Source organism: Homarus americanus, unplaced genomic scaffold (genome assembly GCF_018991925.1).
Source record: "Homarus americanus isolate GMGI-L3 unplaced genomic scaffold, GMGI_Hamer_2.0 scaffold9798, whole genome shotgun sequence".
NCBI lineage: Eukaryota > Metazoa > Arthropoda > Malacostraca > Decapoda > Nephropidae > Homarus > Homarus americanus.
Window position 1 is genome coordinate 99,723 of NW_024742161.1, and position 21,074 is coordinate 120,796.

The 21,074-nt window shown below is 43.5% G+C and overlaps 2 protein-coding genes across 7 annotated transcripts in view; both read right to left on the reverse strand.

The window, feature by feature from the left end:
* The window catches only part of LOC121876509 (zinc finger protein castor homolog 1-like), a 119,312-nt gene that overhangs the window by 89,315 nt on the left and 8,923 nt on the right, over window positions 1-21,074 (reverse strand). The window lies entirely within an intron of this gene.
* On the reverse strand, window positions 12,658-19,618 carry LOC121876506 (salivary glue protein Sgs-3-like). Its single transcript, XM_042381636.1, has 3 exons — window positions 19,021-19,618; window positions 18,758-18,861; window positions 12,658-12,723 (listed from the first exon to the last, which is right to left on the reverse strand). Exons 1-3 carry the CDS (start codon window positions 19,616-19,618, stop codon window positions 12,658-12,660), a joined length of 768 nt encoding a protein of 255 aa, XP_042237570.1.

Sequence of the window (21,074 nt, forward strand, 5' to 3'; positions counted from 1 at the left end):
GGGTGAGGGGGGAGGGGGAGAGGGAGGGGGGTGAGGGGAGAGAGGGAGGGGGCTCACCCGACCAGCCAGCCATTAGGGAGGACAACATCAGCCCCAGGCAAATGACCAGCACAGGTGGTCGAACTTCAACTCATGACGACCAAGACTGGATACTTAACGTGGATGTGAAAAGACGCCAGTTTAATACACACTCTCACACACATCACACTAGTTTACTGCCCCACCGCCAGGGCAACACATTGAAGCCAGATATTACTTTTAAACCCCTTTATACATCACGTATTTTTATGGACCAAACCAATGCGATATTCTTATTTGTAATTGTGAATTATGACCCGCCTTACCGAGTTAGGTACGAGGCAGAATAAAAAGACCTGAATTTGAAAAACGGGTATATCGGTATATCATCTGATTATGTTCCAATACATGTGATTATGTCCAGTATATTTATCGTGCCAAAAACTCTTTTAAAATTAGTCTTGAGGTGGACCACAGTATAATAAAATATGACCAGACCTTCACCAGCTTCTATAACTCTCTCTCAAGGGAATTGTAAACTGATTGATGCCATCTAACAACAGAAGCTAAATCAGAGTTCCCCGTGTATATGTGTGTGTGTGTGTGTGTGTGTGTGTGTGTGTGTGTGTGTGTGTGTGTGTGTGTGTGTGTGTGTGTGTGTGTGTGTGTGTGTGTGTGTCCCATCAAGATCCAGAGCGTGAAGCGATTTACTACATGATTTATACACATGGCAGCAAAGTACAGAGACTAACTCAAACACAAATATGTAGTGTGCTGAATTTAGTAACGATGAACCCCAGTTGCTATTACCGTCACTCTTAGTAATAGTAATAACGACATTGGAACAAACACTATTTTTGGTAGCTGGTATATTCCTGAATTAATAACTTATCATTACTATACTACTTCTGTTCTCGTAGGTCCTATCACCACCACCATCACCTCAAGATATCCACACAACTCACTCACTCACTCACTCACTCACTCACTCACTCTACAGGCAAACAAGATATCGTAAGTAAGACGAAAGAAAAAAAAAATATTATCGCAAGAAAACGGTGAAATGATACGGTAAAACAACGATAAACAAACATAATAAAGATAAACATTAAACGGTGTGGTACGTAAGAGACACAACACAGGCAACAGGTCGGTGTGAATGAGTCAGATGTTGTGGCTCGGGTGACTTTTGTTTACATCAACACAGCCTCATAACAGCTGGGCTACACGCCAAGTGACGACGACAACAATGTTTTGGTACGAGGTGGTGAATCACGGGACGACGGGAAACAACAGGGACGGAGAGGGAGGACTAGAAGTGGACTGAGGATTGGGATGGATGGGATGGATGGGGTAGGTGGGGGGAGGGGGATGGTAGAATTGAGATAGGATGAGTAGGGGATGGGAAGAAGAATCAGGGAAGAGGATTTGGATAAAAGGAGTGGGAATAAGACTGGCGAGGAGGAAGAGAAAGCCTGGGATGAGAGAGAATACTGTGCAAGGAATGAAGAAGAGAGAGAAGAGGAGGTAAGAGGAGAGGAGAGAGAAGGAGGGCTGTACATAACACCGTCGGGACCGTGTTTCTGATAGCCATCATCCCTGGTAATTAATGACACGGCGGCATATACGGTCATAACCGTTTGGCTACCCGGCCAAACCCGCGGCCTAAGTCGAGCTACACACCTGCTGCCTCTTGACTACACACACCTGAACTTGGCTATTTTGACTACACACATACCTGAACTTGGCTATTTTGACCACACACACACATCTGGACTTGGCTATATGTTGAGTTAAACCTCTAAGCCATAAACAACTGTACGGGTGCAGTGATTTCTCAAGTTAGTGATTAGACTACGCACTCTTGTCTCAGTTATCTACAAACAGGTAGATGTGTCTCAAAGCCAGACATGAATATAAATGTACGTAGGAAAAAAAAATGCCGACTTTATGTAGCGAGCAGTGACACTTTATTACATTCAGTACCATCACCAACTAGTAGAGCTGCCAAACGTAGGATCGTAAACTCACTTATTATTTATAGCTTTTGTGAAAGATTTATATATATATTTCAGTTTCAGGTTAGGTTAGGATATGGATGGCTTAGCAATACAGTATCGAGAGAACACACACACACACACACACACACACACACACACACACACACACACACACACACACACGTGCCCTCTTTCTGACTATACTCAAGTTAGGGATCCGAGTCCAGATTCTTGAAAGTTCCAGCGTTAAGTTCTTCCCCTAAGTTGACAAGGCAGAAAACATCTAATTCCAGTGGAGACTAAAAGGCCAGTACCGACGTAAATTTCAGTCAGCATTTTGTGTGTTGCTGTTTAAGTGCATCAGTTAGATGTTATCTCGGGTTACGGGGGGGGGGGGGCTGCAGTGTACGACCCTTTGAGCATTAGACAACAGAGGTTCCTAATCATCATGTACAGGTGCAAATCAGGTGATTGTTGGACCAGATTAGTGAGCGCTGATGTGACTGAGTTTCAGGATGTACTAACTGGTTCACAGTCTAAGCCAGTTTTATTCTGGCTTTACTCAGTCATATGAGTCTTTCTCACTAACGTAGTCAATACCATCGGTAAATGATGCTTCAACAGTTTAAGCCAGTTTTATTCAGGCTTTCTCCGGTCAGTCATCAACAACAACACCAACATAATAATAATAATAATAATAATAATAATAATAATAATAATAAAAATAATAATAATTAATGTCAGTCAGTATGTTAGTTCAGTTATATCAGTACAAGTATATACAGGTATAAGTCTAAAGCACAGGTACAATAATTCCCAGGTATTGACAGTATCATTAACCTGCTGCCTTAACTTAGATATGAATACAAATGTGCCTAAAAAAACCCCCACAAGTTCCAAGCCTCAGGTAGGTAATCACACAGTCAGGCGCACCTGTCTGCCAGTCTCCCAGAACAGTTTTAACCGGGTTGGTGATCCGGTAAATCATCTTACCCGGTCTTGTCAGGACTCGGGGTGAAATATGTGGCCAACTCCGGCTAGTAGCGACGTGTGCTGAATTTATAAAGAACCTGAACCCAAAGACGCAAATTGTCGTAATTATTTTATTTATTACAGGAGATGTGAAGATGTTTGTATCATATTTGAGCTATGACACAAAGAAAGTATTCATAAAAAGATTCATTCGTTGTTTTTCCTTTTATCTGGAGATGTGGAGAGCGGTCGAAATACCTCACTTAATCTACGACATAAACATAAGATTCTTCACGGTACATAAGGTAGATCAAGTCTCCTTTACTTCTTAATTGGGACGAGAAAACGTATCTGGTTGGATTATTTAGACTACGGTAAAAAAAAGACTGATTCTCTTAAGACTTTTTTTTTTAAGTTCCCTTTCCCTTCCATTTGAGATGTTAAGAAGTTTCTAACCGACTCACCTAAAATACAATGCATAGACGATTGATTAAAAAGTTCGTAAGCTGGTTTTTCCACTAACAGGATATAAGACTACGCCTCTAACTTGTTTAATAACGTAAAGGTTGACGGTGAGGCTTTGGTCCTACACTAACCTAACCTAACTTAACCTAATCTAACCCAACCCAACCTAAGTCAAGTTCAGCTAATATGTTCAGTTAGGGGAGAAACCAAACCACACGGACCTCAGGGAAACTGTGGCCTGGTCCCTGGTGTCAGCTGGCAGTACTGTACGTTAATCCCAAATATTCCTCAATCCTCAGAAATATATTAGTATGGAGGTCTGAGCTTAACAGGATCACCGGGTCCCCTCTCTATAAGTCGCCCGGATAAAATGATCAGTTTAGCGTCAAAGGCATCCACCACCATCACTACCACCATTAATCATTCCCAGGATCTATTCTTGATCACTCGTAACTAATAAGAGCATAATAGCCCAGAGAATCCTCAAGATACGACCTCCCCCTCCCCATGACTATTCCCCACACCTGGATAAGAAAATAATATACACCTTTATATCACATAACCGTTAGGGCGAGAGTCAAAGTCGTCCGGAGAATCGTCAAAATACGATCTTTTTACGACTAACCAACACCTGGGTGGGGAAGTGATTCACGACTCTATGTTATCCTTCCTCAACGGCGAGGATTGTAAGGCTTAGTAGTTACGCTTCTAACCTTGACGTAGGGATGTATGGCTGGTCGGGGTGATTTTCGTATTTTTGAGGGAATCTTACGAATTTTCGGTAATGGATCGAATTTGGTGCTATAAGGCGGTGGTGGACAAAGGCGCATGACCTAGTGAAATTCCTATACGTCAGAGTGTGTGTGTGTGTGTGTGTGTGTGTGTGTGTGTGTGTGTGTGTCAATCAAACCACACATAGCAATACAGTGGTGAAAGAAAGTATATATATATAAAGACCATTTACCTACCTTCAGCACGTAAAACAATAAACAAACACACAAACAAACACATTCCAGATATCTCGATGCACACACACACACACACACACACACACACATACACACACACCCCAAACAATGAAAAAAACAAAAACAAAAGCAGTCATCGTGAATCCGAAGCAACAACAAAAACAAAATAATAACGCCATCTTGGTACACACAAAACAACGGCCTATAAACAAGAGATTATTTAGATCTATATCAGCGAGGAACACTATACTTGTAAATAAAAGTTACCTCTATAAAAACAGTCGTAACACCTTCCCTTGCCTGCATGACCCTGATTACAGCTCGTTGGAAAACTATTAATATTTTTGCGCTGAAAAAGACGACGTGCAGATAAGAGGGAGGGAGAAGGAGGAGAGTGAGGGAGAGAAGGAGAAGGGATGAATTGAGGGAGGGAGGAGGCGAGAGAGAGTAAGGGAGGGAGGGAGTGAAGAAGAAGAAAGGGTGGAGGAGAGAGGGAGGAGGAGAGAGGGAGTAAGGGAGGGAGAGAGGGAAGGAGGGAAGGAGGAAGGAGAACGGGAGGGAGAGAGGTAGGAGAGTGAGGTAGGGAGGAAGAGGAGAGGGAGGGAGAGAGAGGAAAAAGAGAGGTAGGAAGGGAGGGAAGAGGAGAGGGAGGGAGGGGGATGAAAGGGAGGAAGAGGAAACGCAGACTAAATCTATCGTAACATCTCTCCATCACTTCCTCTATAATTATCAAGTATATAATTCACCTATATAATCCCACTATATCCCGAGTCTCTATAACCTCCCGTGTGTGTGTGTGTGTGTGTGTGTGTGTATGATGTGTGTGTGTGTGTGTGTGTGTGTGTATGTGTGTGTGTGTGTGTGTATGTGTGTGTGTGTGTGTGTGTGTGTGTGTGCGCGACATGTGTATGATTAATAGGTTCACCCCGACGATACAATGGACCTCTCTGACCACGTCAAAATACCCCATGAGGAGGAAGGGGGGACGTGGGTGTTAAAGGAGGAAGGGGATGCTGAAAGGAGGGAGGGAGGGAGGGAAGGAATGAGTGAAAGAGGAATAGGAGAGGGATGAGAGACGGGGGAAGAAGGAAAACATGGCAGAAAATAAAAGATATATCCTTCCCTCCTTCTCTCCCTCCCTCTCCTCCCCTTCTTCAATCGTCATCACACAACCTCCTTCTCCCTCCCTCCCTCCCTCTTGTGGCTGACAGCGCGTCCTTATGAATATTGAAGACCTTATATTCTCGATACTCCTCAAATACTCGTGGGATATTCTCGAGGAAGCTAGCCAGGTCCTCACTCCTCTCTCAGTCCAGTTTGAAGAGACTATGTTTGGGAATTCATTATGGAGAGGCAGAGATATATACATACAACATTGCGTGCTGGCAGTTGTTTCTCTACCAGGCGTGGCTTGGTCTCTGCCATCCTACAAAGGTACTCAAAACAATATTCTCTTGGGACATGAATAACGTGGCTCCAATTTGCTCACTGGTGATACATAGCAGAGAATTGGACTCCCACGTACTGTACAGATCGACAGTATGAGAAGAAAGAATTTTGTAACTATTTAATAAAGAGAATTCTGGTTCATCTTGTACATGTCAATGGCGTATAAATGAAATCAATTACTCTCGAGTTTGTTTTGATTGTCAATAAACTAGAGAGAAAAGGATTGAGTGAAGCGGAGGAAACGGGGAGGAGAAAGAGAAGGAAGAGGGAGACTGCAGGCATCTCTCTCTTCAAAGCTAAAATCTCCTATATCAAAGTCACCATCTCTTTTACCTAGGCCAGCATCTCTTTTACCTAAGCTAGAAGTATCTCTAAAGACCTTCAGATAAATCCGATATTGAGAAAGAGAATGAAAGTGAAAGTTCTTTTTATTCTGTGGTTTTAGAAAGTTGATGATGGTGAATCTTATACAGAGATGTGTGTGTGTGTGTGTGTGTGTGTGTGTATCCCCGCCTCAATTTCCGCACAAGCGCGAAAGGTTAGGACGTCATGACCTCTTGTCTGTGTGGTGTTCGAGAGAGAGAGAGAGAGAGAGAGAGAGAGAGAGAGAGAGAGAGAGAGAGAGAGAGAGAGAGAGAGCAGTGTAAACAAGAACCGTCCATACATCAGGCAACAAGGCCGTGTGTGAGCAAACTTAAGGGGGTCGACTCAGATTTACCTCATAATTTCATAGTAAGGTCTTAGGTTACTTGGGGGGGGGGGTGGGTGAAGGGGGTTGGAGGGTGAGAAGAAGTCTATGCCATGTCAATATTTGCTGTTGTTGGACAGTTTGTATCAGTAAATTCCCGGCTAAATAAAATGTATTAAGAACATTCCAATTCTGAGGAGGAAAATGAAGGGAGAGAGAGGAGAGAGGAATGAGGAGGGAGAGAGGGAGTGAAGGAGGGTGGGATGGAGGATGAAGGAGGGATGTGAAGGAGGGTGGGATGGAGGATAGGAGGGAGTGAAGGAGGGTGGGATGGAGGATGGGAGGGAGTGAAGGAGGATGGGAGACAGTGAAGTAAGGAGGGGAAAGTCGACCAGCAGGTATTAACAACACAGCACTACAACAAAGCTTTATATACCCACAAAGTTTCCAACACAGATACACATACACTCGACACCTTCCTCTGTTAAAATTAAGAATCAGAATCAGTCAGAAATATAACCAGAATCAGAAGGAGAATCGGAAATAAATCAGGACAAAACTGAAAGTACAATCAGATTGACAAAAGAGTCAGAAAAGAAAACATAATTAGAATCAAAAGCAATCAGAAATACAGTTACAATCAGGGCCATAATCTGATTCACAGAGATTATCAATTAACCATCGTCGCAGGTGTGGAATGGCCGATTGACACCTTAAAGATGCCAAGATGGGGACGAATTTACGCCGAGATTACCGTAGTTAAGATGGTTGGCTCAAGTCTAAACAAATGACGGACAGATCTTAAGAATGTGAATCCTGTACCACAATGATGTAAAAATGACGTTAGAGAAGAGATACGGATTAGAGAATAGAGCGAGAAAAATAACAAAGAATAATAATATCTTGTAAACCTGTAGACACCAAACAAATTTATATTTATTATCATCACAACAGTAAACAAACAAACACATGAAGGCGTTAAGCACTTGGTAAACCTACAGTTAATAATTAATAGACGTTTAGTTGATAATTATTTGTGTTTGTTAAGTGAGACATAACAGTTCAGGTTAAGAACAGGTATAGATACAGTCAGGTACAATACAGGTATAAATAATGGTATAAATCCCCATTAACACAACTCATAATCAGAATGTATAAGAAAGAAGCGAAAATAGGTGGTAAGTAGTTGGTGTCTTGTGATTTACAGAGGTCAGGTCAGGTCATGTGACACCCCAGCATGTGACGAAAAATTTGCTGAGATGTGTGACGACCTGAGATGGTGGTGGAGGGGGGGGGTAGTGGTGATGATGATGGTAATGGTGGTAATAATGGTGGTGGTGCAACATGGTGGTCTTATAGGTAGATCGAGGCACCTAGAGTATGAAGGTATGGGAGGAGGAAAAGGAAGGCAGGAGGGAGGAGAAGAAAGAGGATGGGAAGGTAAGGGTAGGGTAGAGTAACAGGTGGTAACAGTACCCTCCTGGCTCACACACACACAACCTTCCCACACAACCTGACTCCCCCCCCCCCTCCTCCTTAACTACCTCCAACTCACACTGGAATTCTACCCACTATCTCCTTCCTAATTCCTTCTCCTCCTTACTTCTTGTTCCTTCCCCTCCTTACTTCTTGTTCCCTCCTCCCTACCACCCTAATCCTTTGACTCAGTCCTCCCCTTTCCCTCCTCTCACCCCTCTCCTCCGCACCTCCCTTTCTCTTCTCTCTTGTGACGTTCTACCCCTACGTCACGTACTGTCACAGGCCGTCACGCAGTATGTATGTATGTATGTATGTATGTATGTATGTATGTATGTATGTATGTATGTATGTATGTAATCTAGGAGGTCAAACTCGTGTACAATGGGACGATGATGGAAGGTGGGGGTAATGGAGAGAGGAGGGATGGGAGGGGAAGGGGTAATGGGATGGGGAGAGCAAGGGAAGTGGGAAATAAGGGAAAGGGGGAAACTGGGAAAGGGGGAAACTGGAGAGGGAAAGAGGTTGGAGAAGGGAAGGGGGGGGGGGTGAGGGGGAAGAGTAAATGTAATCATATAAAACTCCTTAATAACGTGGTGGAGGTCATTACAGGTCCCGAGTCATTAGAGGGTAAGAAACAACACTAACTACAAACCCCAAAAGCTAATCATCCGCGTTGAAGAATCTAATGGGCGCGGAATTACACAGACAGACAGACAGACAGACAGACAGACAGGCAGGTAGACGGACGGAGACGGCAGTTATATTATGTAGTGACGATAATAAATACAGTGTGTTGAAAAAGTCACCCTGACCTAAGCCTTCACACTAGTCTATCGCCTCACCCTGACCTCACACGTCTTCACCCGGTCATTGCGTGTCACCCTGACCTAAGGCTTCACCCTAACCTAGTGTATCAGCTTTATCACATACGTCACCCTGACCTTGAGGCCAGAGCCTGACCCCGTGTGACCAGTACCTAACATAAACAGGTTCTGGCAAGGTTCTCTGTGTACTTAAGTCTTTGACATTAATGATAAGAAACTGTGATAGTACCCCCAGGGCTGTTAGTGGCGTAGTAATGGTTCTTAGGGCTGTTACTGGCGTAGTAGTGGTTCTCAGGGCTGTTAGTGGTGGAGTAGTGGTTCTCAGGGCTGTTAAAGGTGGTGTAGTGGTTTTCAGGGCTGTTAGTGGCGGTGTAGTGGTTCTCAGGACTGATAGTGGTGGTGTCGTGGTTCTCAGGGATGTTAGTGGCGTAGTAGTGGTTCTCAGGGCTGTTCGTGGCGGTGTAGTGGTTCTTAGGGCTGATAGTGGTGGAGTGGTGGATTAGTGGTTCTCAGAGCTGAGCTGTTAGTGGCATAGTAGTGGTTCTCAGGGCTGTTAGTGGCAAAGTAGTGGTTCTCAGGGCATGACGAAGTAAGGGATCTCACAGCAAATATGTTGAAGGAAATCTGCCGTGATGTCAGGGTAGAACCGACCCTCCTTCCATTGGACGGTGAGAATTTCCAACATAGGACTTCAAACACATCCAACGAAGCCCGTGTTGACGTCAGTGCTTGAGGATTCTGTACGCGGGGACAGCGAGCCTTCTTCGACATCAGACATCAGGATTTTTTATCCCATGGCCGCATGTCACCGTAACTTAGCTCTTGATGCTGCACACAGGAGGATCGAGAACGACAAGATAAGGGCATACGGGGAGAGAATTCAGAACGTTGATCAAGGCAGCTTTACTCCTCTAGTGTTCACAACCTCTGGTGGGATGGGGCCAAGTGCAAGATGTTTCTACGCCAGACTCGCGTCGGTGATATCCGAACAGAAGCAGCAGCCCAGAAGTTATGTTACAGCCTGGATGAGATGTCGACTGTCCTCCTATCTCCTTAGGTCGGCTTTGCTCTGCCTCAGGGGAACGAGAGCATCGGCCCCAAAGCCGACAACAGTTGCAGTTATTGACTATGAGACAACAGTCACTGAATGCCGCATAGATCTGCGGCTCAACTAACTCAACACAGCTAGGATAGCTACTTATGTATTAGGATATTTAATTTTAAGGTAATAAAATGGCGGCGAAGGTATGGCTATAAGGGGAGGATGGAGGCCATTGTAAAAAAAAGAAAAGAAAAAGTAGTACTACCACCACCATCACATCACCACCACCACCACACTACTATCACCACCACTACCACCAGCCGGCTAGAAGGTGTCAGGAGGGCCGGAGGAGCCCCGCGTCTCAGCCTCCAAGTGGGTGAAGTATGGAGCCAGTTTTTATATAGAGGAAAGTTGCCAGCCGATAACAGCACCACCACCATGTTGGAGGTACTCCTCTCTCTCCCTCCCTCCCTCCCTCCCTCCCTCGCTGCTCTATACCTCCGTTAGCTGTAAAATACGTTGTATAAGTGTGTATTAGCTGTGAAATGCACTGTATATATCTGTCTTAGCTCTGTCCCAGGTTGTGAAATACGCTGTAAAGTTCTGCCTTAGCTGTAACCCACGCTGTACGCATCTGTCTTAGCTGTGAGATATGATATAAACCGGTACTTGCATTAGCTGTGAAACAGGCAGTACAACTTATGTGAGTTAACAGGAACCAGATTGTACAACGGTGACTTAGCTGAGTGTTAACATGACTCGCTGTGAACCAAACGTTACAGCATTAATCTTGACCCCCCTTCACTGTAACCTGCTCTGGTGGCCGCCTATACCATACGTGTTACAAAACCCTACATTGTAACCCCCACCTTTCCCCAGGTGTCACAGATGGTATACCCGTTACATAAACTACAAAATAATTCTCCCCCATTGGTCACCTGTGCATTTACATAATTATTTAATGCAAATTGCGTATAATTACCTGCAAAATACCTGTTGTATATTACTATAAAACAACGTTGTTAATCAAGGCGAAGTGATGTTGTTGTGACGCCTCTCTCTCTCTCTCTCTCTCTCTCTCTCTCTCTCTCTCTCTCTCTGTTTTCTCTTTACTTATCATTCAGTTTCTCTCTTTTTCTTCTCATTTGCTCTATTTCTCCTGCATCATCCATTTCTCGTTCTCTCTGGCGGGATGCAGATGTTGTGTAGTGTGGACATGATAAGTGGTGGTCACGGTCAGTGGTGAACATGATAATTGGTAGACACGGTAAGTGGTGGACACAGTGCAAGGTGGATAAGGTAAGTGGTGGACACAGTGCAAGGTGGATAAGGTAAGTGGTGGACACAGTGCAAGGTGGATAAGGTAAGTGGTGGACACAGTGCAAGGTGGCCACGGTAAGTGGTGGACACAGTGCAAGGTGGCCACGGTAAGTGGTGGACACAGTGCAAGGTGGCCACGGTAAGTGGTGGACACAGTGAAAAGTGACACGGTAAGTGGTGGTCACGGTCAGTGAACACAATACAGGTAATTAGTAGACACGGTAAGTGGTGGAAACGATAAGTGGTAGACACAGTAAGAGGTAGACACAGTAAGTGGTAGACATAATAAGTGGTGGACACAGTAAGTGGTAGACATAATAAGTGGTGGACACAACAATTGGAAGACATAATAAGTGGTGGACACAGTAAGTGGTAGACACAGTAAGTGGTAGACACAGTAAGTGGTAGACACAGTATGTGGTGGACACAATAAGTGGTAGACACAGTAAGTGGTAGACATAATAAGTGGTGGACACAGTAAGTGGTAGACATAAGTGGACACAACAATTGGAAGACATAATAAGTGGTGGACACAGTAAGTGGTAGACATAAGTGGACACAACAATTGGAAGACATAATAAGTGGTGGACACAGTAAGTGGTAGACACAGTAAGTGGTAAACACAGTAAGTGGTAAACACAGTAAGTGGTAGACATAATAAGTGGTGGACACAGTAAGTGGTAGACACAGTAAGTGGTAAACACAGTAAGTGGTGGACACAATAAATGGTAGACACAGTAAGTGGTAGACACAGTAAGTGGTAGACACAGTAAGTGGTAGACATAATAAGTGGTGGACACAGTAAGTGGTACCGACTGAAACAGCGGGTCACAGCTATCAAAGGGTATCTCACACTCCCCTACCTACCAGCCATCTTTCTCTCTATTTTTTACTTATCTACGTCTTCTATATCCACACCCTCATGGCCATGGCCCAGCTGAGTGTATACTGTAACACATCTTTTGGCCAAGACGGTCTGTGAGAAGGTGTTAGATGTGGCCAAGACGGTCTGTGAGAAGGTGTTAGATGTGGCCAAGACGGTCTGTGAGAAGGTGTTAGATGTGGCCAAGACGGTCTGTGAGAAGGTGTTAGATGTGGCCAAGACGGTCTGTGAGAAGGTGTTAGATGTGGCCAAGACGGTCTGTGAGAAGGTGTTAAGGTGGCCAGAGGAAGATTATGAACAAGTGAACAAGTGTAGTCATTCCTCCAGGCAGATGTCTCTCGTTAGCACACCTGTTGGCTGAACAATTATAGGTGTAGGTAATGTTTTTGTTAAAAATCAGATGTAGTGAGTAATTGATGAGTATCCCATGAGTGGAAGATTATCTCTCGTGTGTGTGTGTGTGTGTGTGTGTGTGTGTGTGTGTACCTGGGCTCATATATACTCACTTTATAGTTTAATCAGCGGGGAATTTTACGGGGAAAAATCTCTTTATGCGGAGGCAGCGCGAGGGGTTACGCCCATAAAGGCCGGGTTAATAAATTCATCACCGGCCAACTATAAACAAAGAGATAATTACTGGTCTCATAGTCAGCTGAGGTCGTTTTATAGCCCGGCAAACATCGGAGCCACGACGGCCGGCGAGGAAGATGTGCCTCCGTGAACACGACGACGCGTCAACACCCGCCACGACAACTTTATCTGTTGCTGCTGAGACTACGGTAGCGAGCCAGCCAGCCGCTGTGAGGACGACGACACCACGACATGTAGGGAAGGTTAGGGGCCTTCCTCTCTCTCTCTCTCTACCTAATAATACGACAGGTTAAGGAAACTTACTTTTCGTTTTTCACCTAAAAAAAAACCCAACTTTTAGGAAATTCAGAATGTTTTTCCGTTTTTCTTGAATAAAACAAAAAGAAGCTAAACTATACTGGCGAAGAACAAGAGAGAAAAAACTAGTGTGAATGTGAAGGCCACGAGGAAGGAGAGTAAGTTACACCACCAAATAATGAAGGTTGTCTCACTCCCCCTGAAGAACACCCTACAGTCAGTCCTACACCACAACACCCACTACAGCGGCCTTAATGTCGGGGTGAGCAATATAGTGCAAATGAGAATTTCTCCATGACGTAAGTGAAGAGTTTCATGACGTGGCACATGACTCGTCTGACCACGTCTCGGCAGAGGCTAAGGTCGTCCCCGCAAGGTCAACTTAACACCCCCACCCCCCCTACAAGGTCAACTTAACCCCCCTCCCCCACACCACACACACACAGATACTTATTGCTTGTGATGATACTTGTCTTACCAAATCCTACATGACTAAGGTCGTCTCTTGTAAAGGTCAATCAGTCTCGCCAACACACGTCTTGCAGGTAAGGTTTAAGGTAAGGTCATACAGTCTTGCAGGTATAAGGTCACTTGTCTCTAGCCAAGTTACATGTTAACAACTCATCTATACAAGGAATAGAGAATTTATATATTTATCTATTTAGAAATATTCCTGTATGTGTAATTGTTATATTCAAGTCAATCATACAATCACAAAACACTGAATTGAGGCTAAAATAAAAATCCAGAAATTAATATTGAGTCTATAAGAAAATAATAAACGACTCTTACTCCTTGTTCTTAATATATTATCAATGATTTAGCGAGATAATAAAGGGTAGTAACGTATGTTCATAATGTAAGATAATTTATTTCTCTCTCTCTCTCTCTCCTTTCTTTTTACCTGTGTCCTATCTATCTATCTATCTATCTATCTATCATTCCACACAGCCGCCTCAACAATTAAATAAACCTGACTGAATTTCTTCTTCCTTAATTCCATCTATCATTATCGGCTCTGATCAGATCATTTGTCTTCAGTATTCTGTTGTTGTCTTCCTCGGTAAACTTGAGAAGAAGAAAAACAACAAACCCTCATCCCATCGTCTCCCGACCACAGATATTTTCTTGGTTCAAATACTCGTCTATCCAGTAACCTTTGGCAAAATGAATTAGTTTGTGCTCTGAATTAACAAGTGTTGGGTATTATAAACAACTTAATTTTGTGTGTTGATATTCACTTCCACTCTGGGTTTCTTTAGTCCTTACCCCCCCCTCCTCACCCTCCCTCCCTGATTCACCCCCACCTCCCCTCTCCCCTCCCTCCCTCACCCCGTAGGGCAGGGCGTTGTTGTTTTGTTGTTCAGGATCTGATCTCACCTCATATTCTTTGTTGTGATTCTGATGTAGCCTTAATGCCTTCCGTGATTCTGGCTGATGTTTACGTGATTCTAACCTAACCTTCCGTGAATCTGATCTTAATTTCCGCGATTCTGATCTATCCTTCCGTGGTTTCTGACCTGTCCTTAATGATTCTGATCTATCCTTTCGCGATTCTACCCAATTCTGCCTTATTTTGGGTAATGTTGACCTATCCTCGATATCATTTACGCATTCCTAGTATTCCTTACCTATTTCCACTGTTCCTGGCCTATCGTTATAGTATCTGACCTATCACCACTGTTCCTGACCTAACCCTGACATCTACAATACCAATCAAGTTCTGTACGACCCCCACATTTTCACCCTAAGACAATTCTTCAGACAATACAGCCGAGTGTGGTTTATACTCAGATATGTCAGTATAAGGATTTAGGCATAATGTGCAAGGACAGATTTATGTATACAGTACAGGTACAGTAACCCGTATATGGTCATTTACAAGAGGTAACGTAATCAACTACTTAAATAAAATTGTGGAAACTTGTAGGACCCTGCCGCAGCCGCAACATGAATAATCCTGCTGCAGCATATTGAACCAAACCTTACCGCAATCACGCCTCACTTTACCCGACCGTATAGGCTACGATCCATCCTGTCGAACTCCGTAAGTACCCCACAGCCGCAAGGACCATGCCACGGCCGCAGCCTCCTGGATCTGTGGCGCGCGGGAGGTGAAGGGGGAGGAGGGGCTACCGTGGGAGCAGGGAATGCCTCAGGCGGGGCTGCGGAGTCGTGCACGGAGGCAATAAGTTATTCGAGGAGTCATGGCATAGTAATTAACATTCCGGCACAGAGTATCCGACGCGGGGTGCCCTGCCGATGATGCCCCCACCAGTCACACACCCCCTCAGCCTCCCTCACCTTGGTCACCTACCTCACCCTCATCTCCTCCTCTCTCTCAATAGTCTCACTTCTTTTTTTCATTCATTCAGAAAAATATCAGCAAATGTATAACAATTATAGTACAGGGTATATACTAATACAGGTAAGAAATATAAGTTAGGGGAACTACAAGTCACAAGTACAGGTATAAAGTTACAAGTACAGATACAAGTACAGCCAAAGATACAAGTACAGTCAAAGATATAAGGACAGGTATATATACAAGTACGGGTATAATCAGAGTGAGTCAAATGTACAGCTGTTGTTTGTATGGTCACTCCGTTTATACATAGAATATATAAGCTGAACCAAAGTTAACTTGAATATCTATCTATCTATTACTCTTGTCTTTCATTTAATTCTACTTACCTATTTTAATTCAATAAATGATCTCTTTTCTCATCTTCACAATATATATATATTTCTTTAAATTTATTTCAGATAATTATGCCACATATCTATTCTTCTTTGTCAGGTCAAGTACAAATTTAGTTTAATTGGTGGTTTATCATATTTATAACCAAACTATTTACTCTCTAATTATATCTACTGTATTGTATATCATTTTGTTTCGTTTTGTTCTAAAAAATCTTCGATCATTATCACGAATTAAAAGTAGTAATAAGGGAATATGACTACACTACATCATATAAACAAAACAGTATAGATGCTAGAACCTTTATCCTGAACCAAGAGCTATAAACACAACACCATCGACGTAACGTGATCCAACTCCACCTGCTGCGGGATCCTGTTATTTAATTATTCAGATTACCATTACCTAAGGCACTAATCCTCTATAATTTGGAGCCTTGTGGGATGAACATTCTTGTGGTTTTAATGGACATAATAAATGGTAGTTGAAAAGTCAATTAGTTCATTAATTTTCCTGGCTTCAGCGCGCTAATTTCAAATGTATAATCGAATTTGGGTAATTATTCCGGCGGCGCTGCGGTGTTCTCACAGTGTGTGTGTGAGGGGGACTGTGACTTATATATGGCGAAGAGAGAGAGAGAGTTATATTAGTAGTTTGGGTGTCACCTGAGATACAGAAAGGGGTGGTCCTGATGATGGAGGGGAGGATGAGGAGGTAAGAGGGGTGGTGGTGAGAGGGGAGGAGGAGGAGGAGGAGAAGGTGGTGGTGAGAGAGGGGAGGAGGAGGAGAAGGTGGTGGTGAGAGAGCAGGAGGAGGAGGTAGTAATAAGAGAGGGAAGAGGTAGGAGGGTAGTGGAGACATGTCAACACTCCTGTGACCTCTCAGGTGTCAAGTCAAAATCTCTGGTTAGTCTGTACATGGCACTCTGAGGCATACACTGGCACTCATAAAGGTCACATTCGGTCATAATGTACCGATTAAAACAAGAAAAATTCATTAGCATATAAATTGATGTCAAGGTTATGAAGTCAACAAGTATTGACCTAACAAATTATGACTTCAAGGGGTTATGACGTCAATAAGCTATAACGTCACCACCTCCTCTTATGTATAATGTAAACAATATCTCGCCCCACAATTCCCCTCAGTCGATCTTTTCTATAATTTACTCAAGAATGTAACGTCATTCCGGATTAAAAAAAATTAAGTCAGTTTTGACCCTCAACTGATGTTACGGGTAACTAGTTAAAGAAGAGTCTTATCGTATATTTCATGTCAATTTAGTCTTATCCTTCTGCCAATTATCAACTACAGGTAATAATAACATAGGCATTTAACTTTTTCTCATACTACCTCGAAATAAATGTGTCGTCACGTTACAACATTAACCGGTGTTATAATTTTCTTTGCGTTATGAAAATCCAATATAACATCATCCGCTTTACATGGAAACTCCCGCTGCGTTTATCATTTTAATAGGGAATTATGGCTATAATTTTTAATACAGCCGCGAAAGGTTTATGGGAGTCATTACCAGGTCTCAAAGGGGGTACCACGATACTGTTTCTGGGTTAACTGTGTGTCCTTGTGGGTAAAGAAGACGCTTAGAGGTACATCTGTAGGCCTAAATAACAACTAACAACACTGAATTCCTGAACTTGTGCTAAGGAGACGAGTTTACCTTCAACACACCTGAATCTTTGTTTAAATTAGGGATTCAAATGTGGCAAGATGCTAATGTTTAGGTACACACACACACACACACACACACACAGTATAAAAAATAGCACCTTACCACCTTTCATTTCCTTCTATAACCCTTTAATAGACAACAGAGAGTTTCTGATTGTGGTTGTCACCTCGCCACCTACAGTAGTGGTCGTCACCTCGCCACCTACAGCAGTGGTAAAGACCTCGCCTCCTACTTCAGGGCACTTGTAGCCTCGTATATAACAACATAGTCAATTAACAGTAATGCGTCATTATTGCCCCTCCCACAAATATTGAAAACAAAGGCAATTTTGCGTCAATTTGCGTATAAATCGTGGTCGTTAAAGACACTTTGTAGCAATTACCGCGTCGCCAGGGCTATAAATCGTGGTCCGCCTCTCAGCTGGGCAATAAATGCACAACCACAAAACCTATAATGACACGAGAGAGTGAAGTAATACCTGCTGGAAAGGTACAGCGGAGAGAACTATTAAATTAACGCGTATGTTATTGTCGTGGTGATAATCAATAACCAACTCACAACGCGATACGTAATTTTCATCAACAAACAACCAGGAAGACATATTGTTGTATCCGCATTCATGATGGATCTACGAACGGTCTAATGCCCTCGGTGCATTACTGGTGATTGTTTTAATGCTAATGCTGTTAGTGAATTAAGAGAAAATCATTACAAATAATGCTGCGGAAAGCTGTTAAATCTAAAGATAAATTAAGATACCCTCTTACAGTGAATTGGAGAGTTGTGTTTGCTGTAACGTACACTCAGCGAGATCTAATATAATATAAAATATATTTATGCCACAATTTCGTTTATTTACAACATGTAAATCACCCTGGAATGACTCTAGTGTGACAAAAAAGATGGAATAAAGAGGCTATTGGTCGCGCGGTCTTAGCGGCCACCTGCGCACATCCCGCTCATCTTTTGTGTGAGACCATCTGGCGCGCGTCAACAAAACACGACTCCCCGTAACAATGGATTATGTTCCTTCACTAACGTAAATGGCCCATTCTCCTCATCATTGTTAATGAATAAGTGTATAATCTATATAATACCGTGCAATAATTTTGATAAGTTGTCACTGAGCGAGGGAATAATAGGGAGAGGAAGGCAAGGCGGAGTTAGAGCTTATAGGAACCAGCCACCATGGTTCCAATATTGAGCAATTATTGGCACGACGGACGATACGTGACCCGCCACACAGCAACACCTCACCGAACCCCATGAAAATAAACGAAGAAACATATTCACTCTTCCGTGTATATATATATATTATCCGCCCATTTACTCACTGTATTCTTTTAATCACATAATATCCCTCTAACTGTCACAGATCTATAACCGGAATCCTTTAATCCATTGCGGTAAAAAACAGTCTTCATAAATCCGTTAGTCACCGACGAATTACGGGTTGTTGTCTCCCGCAGATCTAAAGATAATTACACACCGTAATCATTCAATTAAGAAAAATTTTTCTCTTGCATGATAAGGAAAAGTTTTTGATAATTGGTTAAGGGATAATTATGTCCCGGGGTAAAATATACGTTTGTTTTTATTGCCCGCTGTAAAGAGATCTGGCCACGCCCACCGACTGTCCTCGGAGATGTTGTCCTGGGAGATGTGGTCCTGGGAGATGTTGTCCTGGGAGGTGTTGTCCTGGGAGATGTTGTCCTTGGATGTGTTGAACTGGGAGATGTTGTCCTGGGAGGTGTGGTCTTAGGAGATGATGTCCTAGGAGATGATGTCCTGGGAGATGTGGTCTTGGGAGATGTGGTCCTGGGAGATGTGGTCTTGGGAGATGTGGTCTTGGGAGATGTGGTCTTGGGAGATGTGGTCCTGGGAGATGTGGTCTTGGGAGATGTGGTCTTGGGAGATGTGGTCCTGGGAGATGTGGTCTTGGGAGATGTGGTCTTGGGAGATGTGGTCATGGGAGATGATGTCCTGGAAGATGTGGTCCTGGGAGATGTGATCCTGGGAGATATGGTCTTGGGAGATGTGGTCTTGGGAGATGTGGTCTTGGGAGATGTGGTCCTGGGAGATGTGGTCTTGGGAGATGTGGTCATGGGATAGTCTGCCCTGGGAGAAGGTGTGTTGGGAGAGGTTGTCATGGGAACGGTCGGGGCCGCTTGCGGTGGCAGGTGGAGGTCAGAGGTCGCAGCGCCTCCACACTTTGTTCTCGTCTCCATTATTATTACCTGGTTCCCTCCTTTATAACAGAGAGAGAGAGAGAGAGAGAGAGAGAGAGAGAGAGAGATACGCGGCCTCTCTTCACACACTCTGTTTCCTTTGTTGCCAAGGCTGCCGAAGGTATAATCACGACCCAACTCTTTGCTTTTTGTCATAAAATCAGACGACCAATTATTCTGCTAGTCGTCGGGAGGGATGTTCGAGTTACCACCGTGATATTAATAATAATTTTTTCCGTGTGTTTTGTCGGGGTACTACACGAAATACCCAACTGGCGAACATTGAAGGTTATGTCGGCTGGATTTTGAGTATTTCTGTGGGATGACACGTCTTGTTTGGCCCTTGTATCCTGGCAGTGTTTGTGTAAGGCAGATAATTCTCCAAGTTAGTCAGCGCTAAGGACATACTGCTTCAAGATATGGGGTCCATCCAGCACTCAGAGGCTTCGAAACAGACTTAAACCTGGAGTCGAAGTGATTTTTTAACACCTTCAAAACACGGTACTTAAATTACAGTATATGTACACAAAGTCGAACGCAAACCAAGGCATATTATCCTATCTCAACGTTTATCTGATGTCCAAGAAAGTCAATAATACAATGTCTAAAACTGAGGTTCACCTGCTGTCCAGACGAGTCCAAAATCGCCGTTCTCGTAGCAACACCTGTTTTCCTTAATACTTGAATACTTTACTTATAATTTCTTTCCCAGTTCCCTTTATACCAGGAAAAATCAGATATTTTCCTCAAGCTCAATCACCATCATTCACCAAGGGAGTATTTATGAGAAGGTATCCCTATAATTTTTCGTTTTCCTTTTCTTTTTCATCGGGCGCCACTCGTTATACGGTTTGCAAAATCCTGCTCTGATAAGCACGGCCATGATTAGGCAGCCTCCATTCTCCTGATGCACCCCACACACGCACTCACCGAGGCTAACACTTGGTATTATGCAGACTTCATCACTTTTTGCGGTATAAATTGCACATTTGCGCAAGATCCCGTCATTTTCTTGAATAACTCGGAGCCGCGGGATCTCCTGGTGTAGCGCTGTTGCCTCCTCTGTTCAACTGTCAGCAGCATCTGGTGTACATTGTCAGCAGCATCTCGTGTACAATAACTGTCAGCATCATCTGGTGTACATTAACTGCCTGCCTCATCTGGTGTACAACAGCAGTACACATGTGCAGCACGAAAATGTTTTTGAAGGTTTAAACACCGCTGTCACCAGCAGAAGTCAAATAATACATCGATGGTGATAATATACTGAGCTTTTCATACTGTACAAACATCATAACTCTACTTACACGCAGAATATACACATAACACGATTCATATCAGCAGGAAAAAATATATGCAGTATATTGTATATCTGGCTGTCGACAAGGTGAAAAGTGGGTTCCATACACCTGAGGGCCAATTAGGGGCACACTGTAGGTGGCACTGCACTCTATTG